The sequence below is a fragment of the Pelmatolapia mariae genome, linkage group LG13 (assembly GCF_036321145.2).
Source record: "Pelmatolapia mariae isolate MD_Pm_ZW linkage group LG13, Pm_UMD_F_2, whole genome shotgun sequence".
In the NCBI taxonomy this organism is placed as follows: domain Eukaryota; kingdom Metazoa; phylum Chordata; class Actinopteri; order Cichliformes; family Cichlidae; genus Pelmatolapia; species Pelmatolapia mariae.
Window position 1 is genome coordinate 7,868,658 of NC_086238.1, and position 19,648 is coordinate 7,888,305.

General features: G+C 36.5%; 1 protein-coding gene across 1 annotated transcript in view; it reads left to right on the forward strand.

Annotated features, from left to right (window-relative positions):
* The window catches only part of LOC134639976 (VPS10 domain-containing receptor SorCS1-like), a 48,934-nt gene that overhangs the window by 8,782 nt on the left and 20,504 nt on the right, over positions 1-19,648 (forward strand). The window contains exons 2-9 of the mRNA XM_063491517.1: positions 6,242-6,309; positions 8,592-8,691; positions 8,885-9,043; positions 10,387-10,460; positions 16,640-16,704; positions 17,243-17,361; positions 17,690-17,779; positions 18,604-18,783. Coding sequence (XP_063347587.1) covers positions 6,242-6,309; positions 8,592-8,691; positions 8,885-9,043; positions 10,387-10,460; positions 16,640-16,704; positions 17,243-17,361; positions 17,690-17,779; positions 18,604-18,783 — 855 coding nt within the window. The remainder of the gene's footprint in view (positions 1-6,241; positions 6,310-8,591; positions 8,692-8,884; positions 9,044-10,386; positions 10,461-16,639; positions 16,705-17,242; positions 17,362-17,689; positions 17,780-18,603; positions 18,784-19,648) is intronic.

Sequence of the window (19,648 nt, forward strand, 5' to 3'; positions counted from 1 at the left end):
AAGAGAAGTCCAATAAAGTCAGATACTTGCTGCTCTGCTCAAAAGCCAAAGCTGTAATGTGAAGCTGCACTTAAAATGCTGATTATTTGATGTTTTCTGTCTGCCAGAGGAACAGAGTACTGCCATCAGGCACATCATAGATGAACTTTATTTCTGCAAGAATGATAGTAAAATGTGCATCCTTGTTAAAGCAGCGGTCGGAAAGCCTTTACTTAAATTCCCAAGCAGCACATTTACTCCGATTAACACCTTCTTGTATTTATACATCATTCTCATCAGGACACGGATAGTTTATGTTGTGCAAAGTGCTGTTGTGAAGTTACTTCATAATTTATGATTGCAGTGACCTGCAATCCATGGGAAAGCCAACAGCCCTGACTTCAAACAACCTAGCTCCAGCGCAACATCTGCTCTACGAGGAAATGTTGCCTTTGTTAATGAAATGATATAAATTGATGTGGCAGACAAAAGGCTCTGTACATTGTGTGTCTCACTCAGGTGGTATTGAAGTGTATGACAGCATGCTCTCCTGCAGGCTTTTGTTGCCGCGCAGTGCGTCGTAGGGCAATAAACACCCTAATAGAATTAGACAATGCTTTCTTTTTTGAAGGTGTTAAATGATGCTGTTTAATGTGGTAATTTCATAAAGTGAAGTTTCATACTTTTTGCTGTGCTGCCCCTGGGGGCTTTGAATTTGCTTGCTAAGCTTTGTTTTTTTTTTTTCCATTCCTTAAACAGCGTGCACTCTAACATTGTTATCACCTCTGTGGTGTGGATGTCTAGGTGTTCTCACATTTCTTCTCCCAATTAGTTTGTCTTATTTGTGAAAATCAGTGCCACCAGTTGTCACACCTTTAAGCGTCATCATTACACAAAATCTTGATGCCCTATGACAACATGCAGTAATTAAATTTGCTCAAATCGTGTATTTGTGTTAACGGCAGATCGTATGCTTACTTGTGATGCGGATGTGTTACATTTGAGCATGCAGCAGGGAAAAAGGCTTCGACAGTGACCACTTTTTGATGTGTAATATTTGTCCTTATTATTAATATTCCAGTGAGTAACTCCTGTAACAACTGCTTTTATGGAATCATCCATCTGTTTAATTGCTGTGGCGAAATGTGATGACAGTTTTATTGATGAGGCGTCTTAATTCCAACAGCTGATAAGGCCTGATCAGCGGGTTGGTTAGAGTAGGAATGAATTGCAGTGTGCACTCTGTTGCTCATTTCATTTGTCTCAAGTGTTCATCCTTCAGTAACCGAATCCCCACACTGCTTTCTACCACCACACCTCCCCTACCCCTCCGCATACAACGCCTTCATTTCCCACCAGTAATCTCTTCACCCTAAGCTCTTTAAGTCACCATTAAGCCTCCATTCATTCTTATATAATGATCAAATTCATCCCAGGCCATTTACCTTCAAGGTTTAAGATTTACAAAGGATTAAGAGTTGAAAAATCAATTTGCTTGCACTTGGATGTCAAGTAATCCACTTTGGAAACATGCTGGAGTTACTGCAGCCTACTGTTCTATGTGCCACACCTTAGCTGCAGGAGTAGGTTAAGGTTGATTTGCAGTGCAAACATGCGTGGGTTGTCTGGTGGTACACGATCTCGATAAGCACTCTGCTAAAAGTTTTGATTATTATTATTAAATCTGTTATTTAGACTCTTACCTTATACATCACACGTGATTCATTCACAAATAAAGAAAAGCTTATGCAAGGTTAGTTCAAGATAAATAAATATAACCTTTTAAAATGTTTCTATTAAATCAGGGAATGTAGTTTCCTGGCTTTTTGTAGCTCTTTCCATTTATTGACAGCAAAGTATTTAAATTCAGTTTTTCCAGTGCAGTGTGTGAACAAGAGGTCCAGCTAATGTTAAAATTATTAGCAGTCCTGGGATTGGACATTGTAATTACAGTGTTTAAATTTAATTAAAGAGCATATGCAAGCAGGGAGTTTTTACAGTAGGGCTTTGTAAATAAAATCATAGAATGATGCTATCTTTTCTAAGCTTGTTCATGTAAAATATATAAAAAATAATCCCCACTGTGATACACACAATCAAGAGGACTTAAGGTAGATGAAGAAGCTTGCATGTAAACAATATCCCCATAGTCAAGCGCAGACAGATTGTTTAATGATTTTACGACTGCTGAATGAGAAGCAAGATTTGTTTACCTGCAAAAATCCAATTTTTGATTTTGGCTGTCTTGGTCCACGTGGGCCTTAAAACTGATTCCAGCATCCAGCCACTGTTGTTGTAAAAGTATTTATAACAACAGATTCAGTTTTATGACCATGAATGGTTTGAATATTGACTATAGGGCTGATACTTCTTTATCTCCTCCATGGAGATTATGTGGTCTATCTGTTACTCAAAAAATAATTCAATTCAATTCAGTTTTATTTATACCAACAACAGTCACCTCAAGGCCAATGATGTTGTGCTTATATACAGTTGTATATAGTTGTTGCTGTTTTTTAAAGCTGGTAAAAACCAAAATTAACCATTCCACCTACCTACCTGTATAAGTCATAAACCTAAATAGAGTCCAATGACATTATCTATATGCATATTGTAAAGCTGAAGCTGGTTTACTATTCAGCTATTTGCCATTTTCATTTTATTGTTTGTTAATGCAAAATATCTATTATCTAAAGGTTTATTGATGATCAATTTGCTGTTACTTAATAATAGTTATTATAATGTGAGGGCTTGAGTACATCAAGATCTGCTGCGTTCAGGATCTAGCAAGTCAAGTTTATTTTTCTTTCATTTATCCATCTGTTAATCTATAGGTGCATTTTTATTATATCCGCGGGAAAAATTATTCTTAAACATTTGTTTCTTATTTACCCCCTCCCCCCTTTAATACAAGGGAAAGGACTGAACCAAAGCCAGAGTACAATATGAACCAAACAGTGAGTTACAGAGTTGTTTTACCCCCAGGTAGCTGACACCTTTGTTCAAATTGAAAGGTAAAAATGTGCTAAAACAGATTCTATTATCATTTAAATTCAGAGGATAAATTACCATGTGGTGTATTCATTAAAAGAAGAGCCTTCATCTGGTGGTTTGAAATAGCAATTTAATAGCTTCTGTGACATGTTAAGCACCTTTCTGACACAGACATGCCAACAAAGTGAATATTGTATCACTTTATTGACGTTTTAACTGCAGCCATCAAGTTTCACCTTACTTTCAGCATCACTCAGAATACAGGACTCTTTTCCAGCCAGCAGGAAGGTAGATACACATGACATTTTGCTGTAATCTTGGAGTCTTTCCAAGGAAATGCATAAAGTTAATTGCCATACAGAAGAGGGGGTGGGAGTGTAATTTGTCCTAATTTTCAGACTGCTGCAGGTTGTTTTATTGTGTATGACAGTGTCCATGAGGCTATGACTTTTGGAAGGCATAAAGGCCATTTTATTGGAAGACCATAAATCTCTGCAAGCCAGTCTGGACACAAAGTTATAACAAGCTGTGGGGATTATCTTAGAACTACCTCCCATAAAGAGAATTTTTATACATTCAGCACAAGGTAAGAGCAGAGTCAGAGTTTTCTGTCTCAGCCTATGCATAGGGGGAATACAGTCTGGAAAGAAAGTAAAACCGTGAATTTACAATTTACTGCATTAACGGTGTGGTGTTAGGTAGAGGCAGTGGGCTATTGGTAATATTCATAATATATCAGATAATGGGTTTTTCTCTTGGAGAAACATGAGCAGAATGAACTAAATTTGCTGTTTAGAGGTTATATACAGTAATTGCAAATATGATATCTCTGAGAGGATCTTTCATTCAGCTCAGAGTAATTGTGATAAAATATTAACTGATCTGTAGACAACTAATCTAAACAAATGATCACTGATTTCAACCCCAGTCATTTAATGTCCAAAGTAAACTGCAATCGCATAATAACACAATAATAACAATAAAAATATGTACTTGAAAAAAAGTCCACAATTTGTTGAAAACATAACTACTGTACATGCATTTTGTAGTTTTTTAAAAATCTGTACACCACAGTGGATTTTAATTAAAACATTTGATATGTAACCAAAATGCAGATTTTCAGCTTTGATTTGGGGTTTTTAAAAAAAGTTTTGCACTAACTGTTAACGAATCGCAGCCATTTGTATACTTAGTCTTCCATTTGCACAGACTCAAGTAATAGGGACTGGATGACTGCCTGTCTAATGCTATGTTTCCTCCCCTGAGATGCTCTGCCAGGCCTATACTGCAGCCACCTTCAGTTAATGCTTGTTTGTGGCTCTGTCTGTTTTGTACATAATAACTGAAAGCATTCTCTACTGGGTTGAGATCAGGTGACTGACTCGGCTATTGAAATATGGCCTTGAGAAACTCTTGGGCTGCTTTGTAGTATGCTATGGGTCATTATCCGTTTGCACTGTGAAGCACTGCCTGATCAGTTTTGCACTATTTTTCACGATCCAACTTGGTGCTTCTATCAGCAGTCACATCAATAAACACGTGTAGTCCAGGTTCATATGCCCATGCCATAACATTACCATAATCCACCAAATGATGTGGTATGCTTCAGAACAGGAGCTGCTGCTCTCTCCTTCTCTATACTTTTCTCTTCCCATCATTCTAGTACAAGTTCATCTTGGTTTCATTTGTCCAAATATGTTTTTCAGATCTGTGCTTGCTCTTTTAGGTGTTTTCTGGCAAAATCCAATCTGGCCTTCCTGTTCCTGAGTGTAACCAGTGGTTTGCACTTTGATTGTCTAAACCATCTGTATGCCCATTTTTGAAGGCAGGTCTTGATTGTAAACCTTGGGAATAATATGTTTACCTCCTCGAGTGTTCTTGACTTGTTAGATGCTCTGAAGTTGCTTTTCTCCTAAAGCTTTTGCTATCTCTCTGTTTATTTTGTTGTTTCAACCTAATTATGGTCTCGCTTGCTTGCTGTGACACGTCTTTGCATCTACAGTATATTTAGGAATCATAAGCATATTGAGAACAAACTTGATTTGACTTCATATTGAATAATTTAGCTTTGAAAAATACTACTATGGATTTTTTCTTTTTTTTACAGAAAATATGGTACATGATTCACCTGAAAGTGCCTCATGGAGTCCAAATTGTTTTCTGAAGCAGTTTTAGTAAAGCACATTTATCAAATAGAGATGAAAAGGATTTGTTTGATTTTAACCTGGAAAATGAGTTCTGTCTGGCCTTTTTATATGCAGAAGTTTAATAACAAAAAGTTAAAAATTCCTGTTAATATGATGAAGTTCTTAGTCACCATAGGGAATGTCACCCCAAATGCTCATAACGCTTGATAATTAGAAGGTAGCGGTGAAAAGCTCAACAAGATGCCTCAAAAGGCTTCCCGAGAGAGTTATATGAGCTGCTGGTTTTATGATTCCCTAGTGCACAAAGGGCACTGCTTGAGCAGTTAATTTGCGTAAAGGATGAAGGGCACCACGTGAACAGCAGTTCACATGGTGCCCTTCATTAGTTCACAATGACTGTTTAGCAGACATTATTTTTATTTCTGCATTTGTTTGTGCTAAATATATATAATTATATGTAAAACCATTTCTTCACTAAAAAAAAGTAAAAAAACAAACAAGTAAAGAGCATGTAAACACGCCTTCATGCATCAGTAATTACATGCACATACAAACACACTGGCTTTGATTAAGGTTTGATACGTTCTGAGAAAAGCAGGCAAATGATATTCCACAGCAAGCCGTTTATTAATATTAATTTGCAAGACAGCAGGAAATCTGTAGTTTTTATGTGTTTGGTAAAGCCCTGTGAACTGTAAACCACACATGTAAGTGACATTTTTTATGACTCTCTACAGAACGGATGTCCTATATATTTTTAAGGTCTGCCTTTCTATGCCAAGAATAAATTATAGTGTTTACTGATTTATTCATTTAGTCATTGCTCACCAGTGGTAGCATTTCGTCTTAAAATATATAGGTATATAAAACGCAGTATATCATACATATGTGATCAGATTTTTTCCCTTGAGAATATGCACAAGGCTTCACGGCGTACGGGGGTAGTGGGTTGACAAGGCATCACGGTTTTGTTGTGTTTTTAATAAAGCATTGTCTGTCAGGGAGATTAAAAGACACATGCACGGACGGATTTTGGTTCGCTATCTGACACTTTGTGGCTGCTATTGAAAACTGATGATACACACCTTCACAGCTGGTAATCTGTTTGATCTGTTTTCTAGGTGATTCTCATGTTGACAAAATACTACGACTTTAACTCTGGCAGAGTAACGGAGAGTTCTTTATGGAGGTAAGATCTCCTCTCTGATATTACGCTCTGTAGTTATACAGCAGGACACATTGATGTTACTGTTATGTTGATGTTAATGTAGCTGCACATTCTAATGTCCTGTTTGGACCCTTGGAGAGCTCATTTAACAGCACAAAAGCATTAACTTAATGTCATTCTTGTGTCCACAGTGACACAAGTTACTTTCCTGTCAGTAAAAAGGTGAACGACTGAATGATTTAGTGTAATAGAAGTTTTTTTGGTAGGGTCTACACTTTGTCATCAGATGTTGAATCCAGCCTTGCCCACATATTTATGACAAGCATTTTAATTTTTGTCTTTATTAAAAGAAGCGCCCATAAAAATAAATGCTGACAACAAAGAATTTAATTAAATGGGAGGAACACAAATTACTGACAGAATAGTTGAAGGATGAAGCTTTAGCTTATCACGCCTATCCTTTATACAGAGCATATTTGAAATGGCAACGCTTTTCTAACTTGATTTCATTGAAACAAAAAGCAAATGAAAAATAATACATTTGAAACAAATGGTAAACAAGGACAAAAACGAATGTTTCACAAACAATAGTAATAATACCTAAGGTTTTACATTTGTTCATCACCTGGTTTTTGGAATTTAAAAAGAGAACTACACAATCTTAATTCCTTGTCATACCTATTCCACAACTGTTACACCTATTCCAGGTGTTAAAGATTCCTCCTGTTGGTGAAAAATGTTCATTGTTTTCATGAACTCTGACTAATGCTCTGATCAAGGCCTGTGTGCTGAGTCGTGCTGGAGCCTTTTTTTTAGGCTAAACAAATGAGGTTTTATTTAATTTAACCTTTGAATACAGTTTGGAGGTGGATTAGTTTGTGCTTTGTATATTACCAGCGCAGTGTTGAGATAGACTGAATAGTAAAATTTTAAGGCATGTAGTTTAATGAATAGTCGCATGGTTGGTTTATGATTATCTGATCAATTTTTAAGTCCTGTAGCATTTTTTCCCTGTACCATACACACTGTATTAGGTCTTGTTTTGAATGTGTTTCTCTATACCTCCACACAGTAAGTAATGCACAGTATGTATAATGATTTTGATTTATGTAAAGTTTTAGGTATATTTAGTTTTGGACCTTCATGTTTTTACATTGTTTATATTCGCCTAACAAGTGAAAGTTCAATCCCTTTGAAGTTTGGGAACATAGATCCGTTTGGGCTTGTGTCAAGAACGGCATCTGTCGTAAAAAATCTGCCAAATCTGACATGTGGAGTTACCCGCTGTGGCGACCCCTTTGTGTATAATAGAGCAGCCAAAAGTGGTTTTCATATGAACCTTCCAACATCATTTATAGACAATTATCATGCCCCAAAATACATTTTTCTTACCCTCTTTACACTTATAAATTTACTTAATTTTTTTTATTTGCCTGTTACAAAACATCCTCTGCTTTAATTTAGTGATAATATATATATATTTTAATTTCAGCCCTTTTCTTTCAGTTTTCTTTCCACTATATTGTTCCAGGTTTTCCCAGAGAAATATAAATTAATCATCAGCAAATAAAGTGAATTTTAACAATTTAGACCTGTTACATGTCATTTATATACAGTATGTCATGTTGGTGTTTACTACAGTCATCATGAACTGAAGAAACAAAGTGATTTTCTAGTTATTATCATTCTTAGTTCATGAAGTTTTGTGCCACATTTCAATGCATTCTCTTGCCAGGATATCAAATACTGGTGTTTATCCTCTAAGACACCCTAAATCCACAGGTGTTTTTTTTGTATTATGCAGTGCAATGCCTGTTTTTACTGAAATGTCACCAACCACCTAAAACCGATATCTATTTTGGTGAAAATAATAGGCATTCAAAATGAAATCTGAAATAGTGCCTTTGTTTTGAGATGAAAAAACAAAGACTTCAAAACCCCATTATTAAGCTTTTAGGCAAATATGTCCTTTATTTGATTTCTAAAACACGACAGAGTGGTAATTAAATGTAAGCATCAATAATAACAACAATAATAACACTTATAATACCACTACTAATTAAAAAGGAATAATAATATCATGCCCCAGCCACACATGCAACACTGGATTTATTGTTGTTTATTTTAATAATTAAAAAAATCTCCATTCATTTAGCAAATTGCTTCACGACTTCTGCTGTGGTAATTTTCTGCTTCCCTGAAATGCTTAATGATACCATCAGCATCTTAACTAGTAGGTGTTGCGCTGTTCTTCTCCTCTCTCCAGCAAAACCCATTTACTTTGTCCTATAATTGAATTTTAGGTCAACCGATTATGGGACCACGTATGAAAAGCTCAATGAGAAAGTCGGGACAAAAACCATACTGAGCTACTTGTATGTCAGTCCAAACAACAAGATGAAGGTAAGTGTGAACGTGCATGTCGTGTACGTGGATTCATAAGTCTGTCAGCAGGGTTATTATGATTTTTACCCTACGCAGCCATGCAGGAGTCTGTGCCTTGCGTCTGTTGCACAAGCACTCTTTAAGCCCTGTGGAATGGATGCTGTCATGGTGGGCTGCTGATTCCCCTGTCTCTTGTCTTGTCTTGTCTTAGATCATGTTACTGACCGACCCAGAAGTGGAGAGCAGCTTGCTCATTAGCCTTGACGAGGGGGCGTCCTATCAAAAATACAGCTTAGCCTTTGATATCCTCAGCTTGCTTTTTCACCCCGAGCAGGAAGACTGGATTCTGGCTTACAGCCATGACCAAAAGGTAGAGTGTAGCTGTCAGATGGCATGAAATAGTTGCAATAAAACCTGAAAATGTGACAGAAAAACATCTCCATATGAGAATGTGGGCTGTTGTATACGGATTACTTGCTGCTTTTTACTCTTTTGTTAGTTTTACTTGAATGTTCTGCCAGACTGAAGTCACCATGGGGTCACATTGCAAGTAATCTCTCTATAAAATGATACAGAACATAGGTTGCCTTCAAGGCCAGATGCATTCATTTTAATGCCAACATTAACTCTCATAACATGGTCTTCACAAGCACAGATATCTGCAACTTCTGCAACCCTTAACAAGTCATAAGGTGCAGCTGCAGACAGCTCTGAATGGATGTGTCCTCAGAAAGCACAGGGGAAAGTTAACAAGTTAGACACGCCCAAACAATGCACAAACTCACTCACACACAATAGCGAGCATAAACACACACCCTCCATTACTCTGTGTGAGAACCCTGCTGTCTGCTTTACTCAAAACCAGAGGCATCAAACTCGGACTCCCCAGCCTGCTATTGGAAGACTTGATTTTCAGAGAGAAAAACAGTCAAGGTCTGAGAAGTGAGATAAATGATGCAGGGAGGAAGATGAAAGCTGAGTTGAGAGCCACAGATGGGTCAAAATAAAGATGCTCCAGAGAAGTTTGCCTTTAGGTCATTCTGTATGTCTTTGTAAAGCTACATTTCAGTGGTTTTCCTTGTTCCTTTTATCGCGGCTATAGCTGGGTTTCATTTTACATTTATTGATTGCCTGTCATGTCTTTTAAAAGTTGTAAGTACTTAGATAACTCAAAAATGATATTGCCGATCCTTGTAAGGCTGAGAGCTTAAGATGCACGCTGCTCAGTCATTAAGGAGAGATGACAGGCTTTCGGACTGCTTGAACAGAAGTAAAATGGCTTTATGGAGAAAAATTACAATGACAGCTACAAGACGGATTTTAAGATGCCAGGTAGGAATCCTGCTGTGTTACTTTAAGAACAAGACGCTGTGGTTTTTAACTCAGAGACCACTTTGTATATCACTTTCCTCTTATTTAAGCCACAGTAGATATACACCATTCCCTGTTTTATTTTAAAAATCTGGCTTCTAAGGGTTATTGCATTTTTACATGAACTGGTGGATCTCCGCATATAGCATGCACTTAGTAGTACTGTATTTTAAAAAAAACAACTAAAAATCATAATGCCACAAAATTTAAAGATTTGGCAGCTGCTTGGAAATAAAGTTGGAAATAAATCTTGAATTAATCCTTTTGGAGATTCAGAAAAAAATCATCTTTATACTGTACCTCATGCCGTAGACATTTGATTAATGCATTCCCATTTTTCAGCTCTATGTCTCCGTTGAGTTTGGAAGGAGATGGCAGCTTGTGCATGACAACGTCGTCCCCAACAGATTCTACTGGTGAGATCAACATCCAGTCATTTGTCATTCTGGTAGAAACAGGCTGCATTATTTTCACACAAAATATGTAAATTGAGTTGTGTGCATTTTTAGCACACGGCTCACAACAGTAGTACAGAGGGGAATGATCAGTCTGCAGCTTGTTTTCAGTAATGACAAAGAAGACAAAACATTAATGTTATCAAGTCAGATTTAAACCTAACATCTAGAGTCTCAAGTGTGCCATTTTTTAAAGTTTTAACTCGGGCCTGCCATTTTTATTTTGTCTTGTAAAGCACTTTGTGGCTTTGTTTTCAAAAGTGCCATGTAAAGCATTTTTTTTTAATAAAGATCTTTGTAGGAAGTGCCTTGGGTTATAGAAAAAACAACATGTTTGCATTTGTCCTTTCAGAAATGGTAAAAATTAATTAAATGTAAAGCCCTTTTCTTTAAATAGCAAATGCCAAGCAAGGTTTCCAGGAAGGCAGAGCTTGTATTTATAAATATTTTATATTTGCTTGTCGTTCTTTTTATTTTTTACATAATGCGCTGTGTCTAGTTTACACACACTTATAAATATTTGATCCACTGAATGCAGTCTCCTCATGAAATATTTTTGGCATGGTGTTGGATTACCACAGTATGTTACAAATCAGGGCTTACCCAAACATTATCCATCAGGTTTTCTTTTTTTGGTTTCCTTTCTTTCTTTCTTTTTGCATGTACCTGATGCATAGAGTCAGGACTGAGGTTGTGTCCTGGGGCTTTTGAGCTGCTCTTAGGAACCAATACAGGGACTATGGTCGCTGATATGTGTTAAATTTATGACAGTTTTTATAGTAGCTGGCTTCACACTCCATTTCAAGCTCTTCTCTACATAAATAAATAAATAAAGCCATATTAATCAGGGAGTTTGAAATGACGTACAGTGGAGTGATCTGCAGGTTTTTGTTAGTCTTAAATCATGTTGACAATATTATGGTAAATACAAATCTTTAGAGAAGAAGTATGACTAAGTAGAATTTAGGGAAAGTCATGAAAAAGGCATTTTAGTGCCTTGTTTAATGATGCTGATATTTTTATCCTCAAGCCTCATTGCTTATGGTTGTTCAGGAGAAATAGTTAACTTTCTAATTTGTTTTTTTCTAGTCAATAAAATTAAATGCAGAACGATGGACATCTTTGGGTTAAAGGTACTTCAGTTTGCAGTTAGGTTGGAAAATCTTCATAAGCTAAAACTGCTGCATGAAGTAAGCCCACAGGATTTAGTGACTGTGTGTGTGTGAGTTCGGTATTTATTGCGTCAAACTCCCAGCCCACAAGGACTTAAAATACACTAAAAATACAATTTGCAGTGGTGAAGGAGCTTGTCATGCAGCAGCTTGTCTTTCTATGTAACCTAAATAATAAACTACACACAGTACTATACAAGGCCTTTCATAATTTTCCTATAGACAATGGCTATTTTTCACTCATTTTCAGTCCAGTACTTTTAGAGAAATGGTATGTAACACTGACCTATTAATCATCTAAGGATACAAAAAAGGCTCCTAACTGGAGGGATGAACCAGCCTACATTCAAGAAACAACTTGACAAATAAACAATTTTATATTGTATCTTTAGGCACTTTGTTACTAAATCCTCTCTCAAACACATTAGTTCCCATTTCTTGAGCTAAATCTGTGAAACATGTCAAACATAAAGCAGTTTTACAAATATGAAATTGTATGTTTGCACCGATTGCCAAATTAGCTGAAAAGTTGCCATATCTCGACGTAAACAATACCTGATCTATCACCATTGTGAAGACCATCATAGAGTATCCACTCGCTTAAATACTGACATTCAAATTTTAACTAAATTAATAATATAATAAAAGAAAGAAAGCAAGCGTTGCTTGACTGCTGTAAATTAATGAACTTCATTCATTCATTTCTAACTCCCATCTTCTTCGTTGTTCTGTGTTTTACTACATTGAATGGAAAATTTATTTGCTACCTTAAATGAGTTCATTTACTTCATCTTCATTGTATGTACACAATTATCAGTGTATTTATAGATTTCACATTTAGTCTTTTGTCTATTTAAATAAGTTATTCTGATCATTAAAAATTAAAAACCATATTCTTATGGGCAGTCAGGATGGGCTCATTGTAGATGTGGATGCAGAATCTATGGTCTAGAAAGCATCTGACTGGCAACAGCTTAATTTTTCAGCATTAAAAGGATCCCAAACACACAGCGAAACACGGACAGTCATGAGATCTGACCCAGATCCAGCCAAAAAACAGCCAATATTCAAAGAAAAGCTTTAAATGTCCTTCAATAAGCATAGAGAACTATTCAAAGACATTACAAGATAGCTTGCCTAAGAGGGTTCAGGCTGTGATGAATGTAATCCTACCAAATATTGACTTTCAAGCTTGTTAGAAATGTGTTTTTAGGCAGTTTACCTCATACACTGTTGTTCCATGTATGTTTACTGCACCTGTTCCACATCCCCTAGCAAAATATAAAGAAATGAGGGGCAGCTGAACATTTTTGCACAGTAGGTTAGTATATAAATACACGTTTGACTTTCAAATTCTTCCTTACATGAGACTGCAGCTGCTCTTCAGCAGAGAATGTGTTCATAATTTAGGTTTGTACAAGACATCAGCAGATGGTCTTTCTTCACAAACCACCAAAGGTTTGGTGTGAAAATCACACATAACAGTTGTTTGTTTTAAAAAATAAAAACCAAAAACCAAATAAAGAATTCACCTCACTAACACAGAAGCGTCAATGCAACATATCCCAGTTTTAAAGATATGTTTGATTTTTCCCCCCATCATCTGGAACAGTGAGTGATGCCAAAGGATTAATCAAAAATCTAATTTACAGTGCTCAAATGTGTAAGCACATCCTTTTGTCTTTAAGGAAATATGTAAACCCAAATATGCAAGAAAAAAACATCCCACACTGCTCAGTTTAAGATGATTTACAAATGCATATGGTAACACTTATTGTGAATTCATGACCTCTTGCATACTGATATGAAAAGTTGAATATGATTTATTTTCTGCTGCTATTTATCATTTGCTTTGTTGTGTTAAAGAAGGACAAGGCTGCCTCTTTATCCGAAAGGCCAGGCTAAAGATACGAAGAATAAAAGCTTTGATATGTAATTATAACATTTGGAATTCAACCAAAATTGCTCAGTGCCATTACTTCATTTTTCTAGCCCATCCTACACCATGATGAAGACATTAACATGATTTGATAATTCACAAATCTTTGCCATTGAAATCCCTAAATTGTTGCATTAGATACTATTAATTCAGGTATGTTACTTATAGTTCTGAAGGTTTTAATCAAATATTTTAATCAAATGTGTTTACTCAACCACAAAGCGGTCTATGAATTCCTGAAAGGTCTTGCGTCCTTGCTGTAAAATGCTACCAAAAGGCGTTAGTTATTGGGGAACATAGTGTAACATTGCAGGGGTTATTTAAGAGCAAGTGCTGCTGTTCACTGATAGAATTGGATGAAGTATTTGACAGAAAGTCCATTAAAAGAGATGGAGCTGTGAGGCAATTACAGAGTGCTGAGGGAAGCAGGATTGGAGCTTTTTATATTGTAGTTCAGACACAGTATGGAAAATGAGAAGAAAACCCATCTTCTGTCACAACAGCTGCTATTAATACAAGAAGTGGTCACTCCAGTCACTCTTCACTTAACCGCTACCGTGAAGAATCTGTAGTGAAAGTGAATAAAATAGCTAAGTATACTTTACAGATAACGAGTGGTACAGGCCAAACGACCCATCAGGTCAGCGTCTGTAGTTATGGTTGCTATGTTGTTGCTCCTGAAAAATGAAACCCTAAAAATCGCCACTGCTCCTTCTCTTATTTCTCATGACCACTAATGAAATTAAAAATGACAACCAACTAATCTAAGACAAATATTGCACTTCTAAGAGCATTAAAAAACCCCACCAATTACTGTGAGCTCAGTGCGCTTACTAAGGAGTTTTCTCAGTTTTCTTTGTTTCTGTTACAGCCTGATTATGTACAAGGCTCCACTTTATTCAAATATATTCAATGCTTTTTGTCTCACTATTTTACTAAGCTACTTGATACAAAACACTGAATGTTAAAATTGGGGGACCTATAATGAAAGCCTAATTTAGGGCTTCAGGAGTCCCAAAATAATTTATTAAGGGGATAAAATAAAAACAAAAATAAAAATTCTGCCTGTTCTTTAAGTTGAACTAACTTTTAATCCTTTGCAAATGTATGCAAGTCAGTACAGTTATATTTATATGTAAATAAGTTATTTCTCAGTTAGCATTAGTTGTTCTCATGCAGTTTATGAAAAAAAACCATGAGCTGCATGAACATATGCAGCAACTATCAGCACTAGTGGTGACAAAAAATAGTAATACTCCAATTTAAATGTAACAACTTCTTGATTTTGGAACTACTGGGAATAACTGGGAATAACTGTTTAATACATAACTTAAAGGGGCATGCAGTGTAATGCTTGCTGCTTTATATTTTATTGTCAATCTGTATTGTAGTAGCTTTGGAGGAATCACACCAAAAAAATCTGATAAAATATAAATTATATAAAAGCTGATATTACTTCTGAACTCTTTAAGTCCTTCATCTCAGACAGCCTGTTGTCTTCTGATTGGCCAACTGGAAGCCTGGGCAGCTCCAGGTGCTTTGGAGCAATATCACATCTGTTTGGCAGCGTGGAGTTTCCAAATACACATATGTGTGTATAAAAGATAGATGTACCCAGCATGTCATTGTTTTCTGTGCTCTGTAGTTTGAGGCCTCATTTTGGCTGCTGCCGTGTTAGTTTTTGGATCCAGAAGTGACCAGATTTAGAGAACAAAGCAAAAGTTTAACAAACCACCACCACAAACTTTGCCGGTTTACTGGACAGACATGTGTACCTGCTAATTTGTTTGGTAGCACACTAGTAAAATACCAGAATTTAACTCTTTAACACTAAAGGGCAAATTTCTAAACCTTCTTGCACAAGCTGTACCACAGCCATAATGTCAGTCAGGTTATTTCATGAAAATGCTCCAGAAGACACTAGCAACAGACAGTGGAGAGCTTGAGTCTGTGACTTGAATTAGTGCAGATGAGGCCAAGCAGGCAGATATAGTGTTCAGCAGGCTGCATCAGCACACGTCAGTCAAAGCAGCCACGTCCAGAATCCAGAAGGATGAGTTATAAAGACCCAGTATATATTTGTTATGATGGAGGAGACTACCTCTAAAGACAAAAACAAAACAAAACAGTGTATTATGTATTTTCTGTGCCAGGCTGTAAACAAGGTTTTTATTGCTTCTAAGTTGGCCATTTTGCTATAGCAGTGTGTGGGGACTGACTCGCTTCAAGTGGCCTCTGCAGTTTTTTAAACACTTTTGTGTTGGATTAATTTTTATAGCCTGGAGGTTGTAAACCTTCTAAACAATGTACATTGTTATTTTCAACTTTTCAATATTCGTGTCAGAGCCAGAATCAAATATGAATAATCAAAAAAATCCATTGCTACAAACATGACATGAACATTTTTTTCTGCATCTTCATAGAGATGACGTAAGCTTATCACAGATTTTTTTTTTATACAGACTTTTCCATATATTGCTTGTGATTGAAACTTCAGTGTTATATCATACAGTCAGCTGGTAATTAGCTTAACCAGTCTGTTTTGAAGCATAGATGCCCTGCTGCTGTCCTTGTTGCTGCAGATCGTCTCATATACCAGACTGAATTTGAACATGTGAGAATAGATTGGAGAAATTGCCATTTGTAGTTAAGAACAAGTGTTCATCTCTGTTTTTACATTTTGCTCTTGGAATCTCCTCACCAGGAACAGGAGGAGACAGTGCTCACAAGCAATGGATGGTAACACACTACAGGCACCGGAAAGCTGGCTAGTCAGAGCACAGTAGGCTTATAGAGAAGAGGTGGGGCTCAGTGAGCCCAGAGCTAATATCACCTTTTTCATGCAGAGGCTTCAGCAAAACCCATACATCAGACGAAAGTGGGCTTTTAGGCAGCCTGTAGCTCTTATATCTGCTAGTAAGAAATAAATGAGGAATTTTTCAGACAATGTGAAACATTCACTTTTCTTAAGGGTCATGGGACAGACACTGATTATAAAACAAATAGCAATGTTTATCATGATGTTACAGGTCCAGACTGGGCTTGGACAAAGAACAAGGAATGATTCATCTGGAGATCAGCGTCTCTGATGGGCGTGAGTCATAACAACATGTTACCTTGGCAACACAGAAAATAAATTGATTTATCACAATTTAGTTTAACAATGTTTTTTTTTTAAATATAATAAATATATATGAATAATTTCATTTAATTATATTATTATTATAGTGAGAAACAAAGAAAGTAGTCAGTGCTGAAATTCTTCTTCCCATCTGGCTACATGAAGTCTTCATACAGTCGAGCTTACTCATTTTTGAAGGGCTGGGCTGTGACTTGGCGCACTCGACTCGACTTTCTTGGCCACAATGTAGAGAGGGGGGCACTTCCATAAGGGCCTTGTGTGTTAATGCCCTATCTCTGTAGAGAGTACTTCATTTGGCTGATGTTAACAAACTGGGACAGCTCTCTCTATTTTATCTATTAGTAAGAATATTGGCTTCCAAATTTTTGCCTCTATGCTTCACTTAATACTATGAGCATAGGCACTGCTAAGCTTTGACAGTGGGCTACAGAAGGTTGTTTGTTCCTGTATTATGTTGTCTTTTTAGCACTAATTTCTTGCTTACCCACAGGATCGCAGTACATAACTTGTAAACTTCAGAATTGCTCTGATGGAAACAAGAGCAAACCTTTTCCTGGGTTTATCATCCCTAATTCCCTTGTGGTTCAGGATGAATACGTTTTTATCCAGGTGGGTTTTTATTGTGAGGTCTGGTTTCATTAAAAGACAATTAAATGCTGTAAAACCAATGTGTTCACTCTCGTCTTAATGTACAGTCATGTTTTTCATTAACTAAAAGGGGCCATTATCCTGTGAAGGGATGGGGTAAAAATTAAATTGCAGCGTTGTGTATTACTACAATGCCACTCTGGCATGATGCACAACAGCCTAATTAGCAGCAAACCCAGAGTTTTGATGGCAGTATAAATTATTTGACCCGAGCTTCGGGCAGTTAGTGTCTTCATTTATGTTTATGGATGTTTACCATGGATAGATGCACTCTATTCTGCGTTTGTAGGTGCCAGTAGGTGGCCAGTCTGTCCATTATGTGTCCTATAAAAGAAATGCTTTCTACCCGATGAAGCTTCCCAAGTACACTCTGCCAAAGGTAAGGTAACTGGAAAGGATGCAGTGTTTGATTGAGAAGAACAAGTAACATTAATTTAACTATAAAACATTTATTCCTCTGGGATATTTTGTTCTATGATTATAAGTTTTAGTGGGTTGATTATTTCCAAATACTTTCATCAAGTTTGCTTCCAGTATTATTTACTGACGAATCCATTAAATTGTTTTCTGTGCTTTAATCTCCTGAAAAATGATATAGGATTGCATAATTATGTCTCTGTTTATTTAATACCATTTCACTGATTTTCAGTTTTCTCATCTATATCTACTTCGCCTAAATTACATTTATTTAAAGAAAGCAAATCTGGAGTTCCCGAGGGCTCCCCAAAATGTTCTGAAGCAGAAAATGTCAATTTAGCATCTGCACAAAAATGCACTGACTTCCATTTACTGCAAGCACAGCAGGGTGGCTTAGCAGTTTGAGAGACTGTGTTAGAACAACAGGAGAGATTTAGTTCCAGCAGTGTTGTTTCAATAAATCTATCCATCCTGCCTTGTATTCTGTGACCATTTTTTCTGGGAAGGGCACATCTTGTGCACCATGCTGGATAAGAGATTCAGTGAAATTAAAAGGAGCTTGGCTTCATTTTTAGTGCACAGCATGAAATGCCTTAGGTCTAATTGCTACAGACCCAGACTGAGTGATGTCAAGAAGTGACAAATTGTTAGCTCGCAGCTTTGTGCACATCGCTAAGCAGATTTACACTTACTTGTTCTTTAAGCCATTTCCTAAGAAACATATTGGCAAATGAGTAGTTAAGTAATCCACACAGAGGCATCCACTCATGAATTCTGCTTATTTAGGACTTGCAGATAATCAGCACAGACGATAACCAGGTGGTGGCAGCGATTCAGGACTGGCACCAGAATGATTCCTACAACCTGTACATGTCTGAGTCCAGAGGGCTATTCCTCACCCTGATGCTGGAGGACGTTGTGAGCAGTGGAGGTCCCGAGGGAAATATAATGATAGACCTGTATGAGGTAGGCAGTGAATGTGCTGCAGGGGTGGTGCTTTTATCTGACTACATGGTTTTGTAATATTAGGGCAGTGTCTTTTTTTGTAGTTTCTCCTTTTTATATATTTCATATTTTTATTAATTTCTGTCTGTCTGTGTTGACATTAATGCATTACTACTTTATGCTTTATGGAGCACTAATTGAGATACTTTCATATGTTAACCCCAGAATTTTATTGGAGCATATGGTTTTAATTTTATGTTCCAAATTAAGGTAAATGAAGGTACCCTATATGGTTCCTCAGTTTATTTTCTGAACATTTTTCTTGACTGGAGTCCTGTCCAGTCACAGGCACAGGCTGCTGTAAGGTGGCAACATTCGCCAGTAAGAAAATGTGGCTAAAAATATATACTTTTCTTCAAAGGTCTAAGTTCATTTGAGTTCATTCACTGAACTGAGCATGCGTATACACACAAATACAGGTTGTGCCCGAACAGAATACTTCAAGTGAAAAAACTGTATTTTTTGAGTCAATACTGAGCCCACTTTGAAGAAAAACAGTAGCAGTGAAGTATATCTCTACTACAAACAAAAAAATAAATAGCATGGTGAAACCATGCTATTTATTTTTTCTTCTATGTGAAAATCGAGGAAAACTAAATAAATCATAAACATTGAATTACTAAATCAATTTTAGCAGTAATAAAATATAATAACACTAATATATGTAACTGAAGTATAATAAAAATACTATAAGGGTATCAAAAAACCAAAATCACACATTTCACTGCTTGAAAATGACTAAAAGTGGGATAAATGTCTCACTGGATCACTGTATGATGTTATAGGAACTTGTGGCAACATTCAGTGTATTATTCACTACTACTAT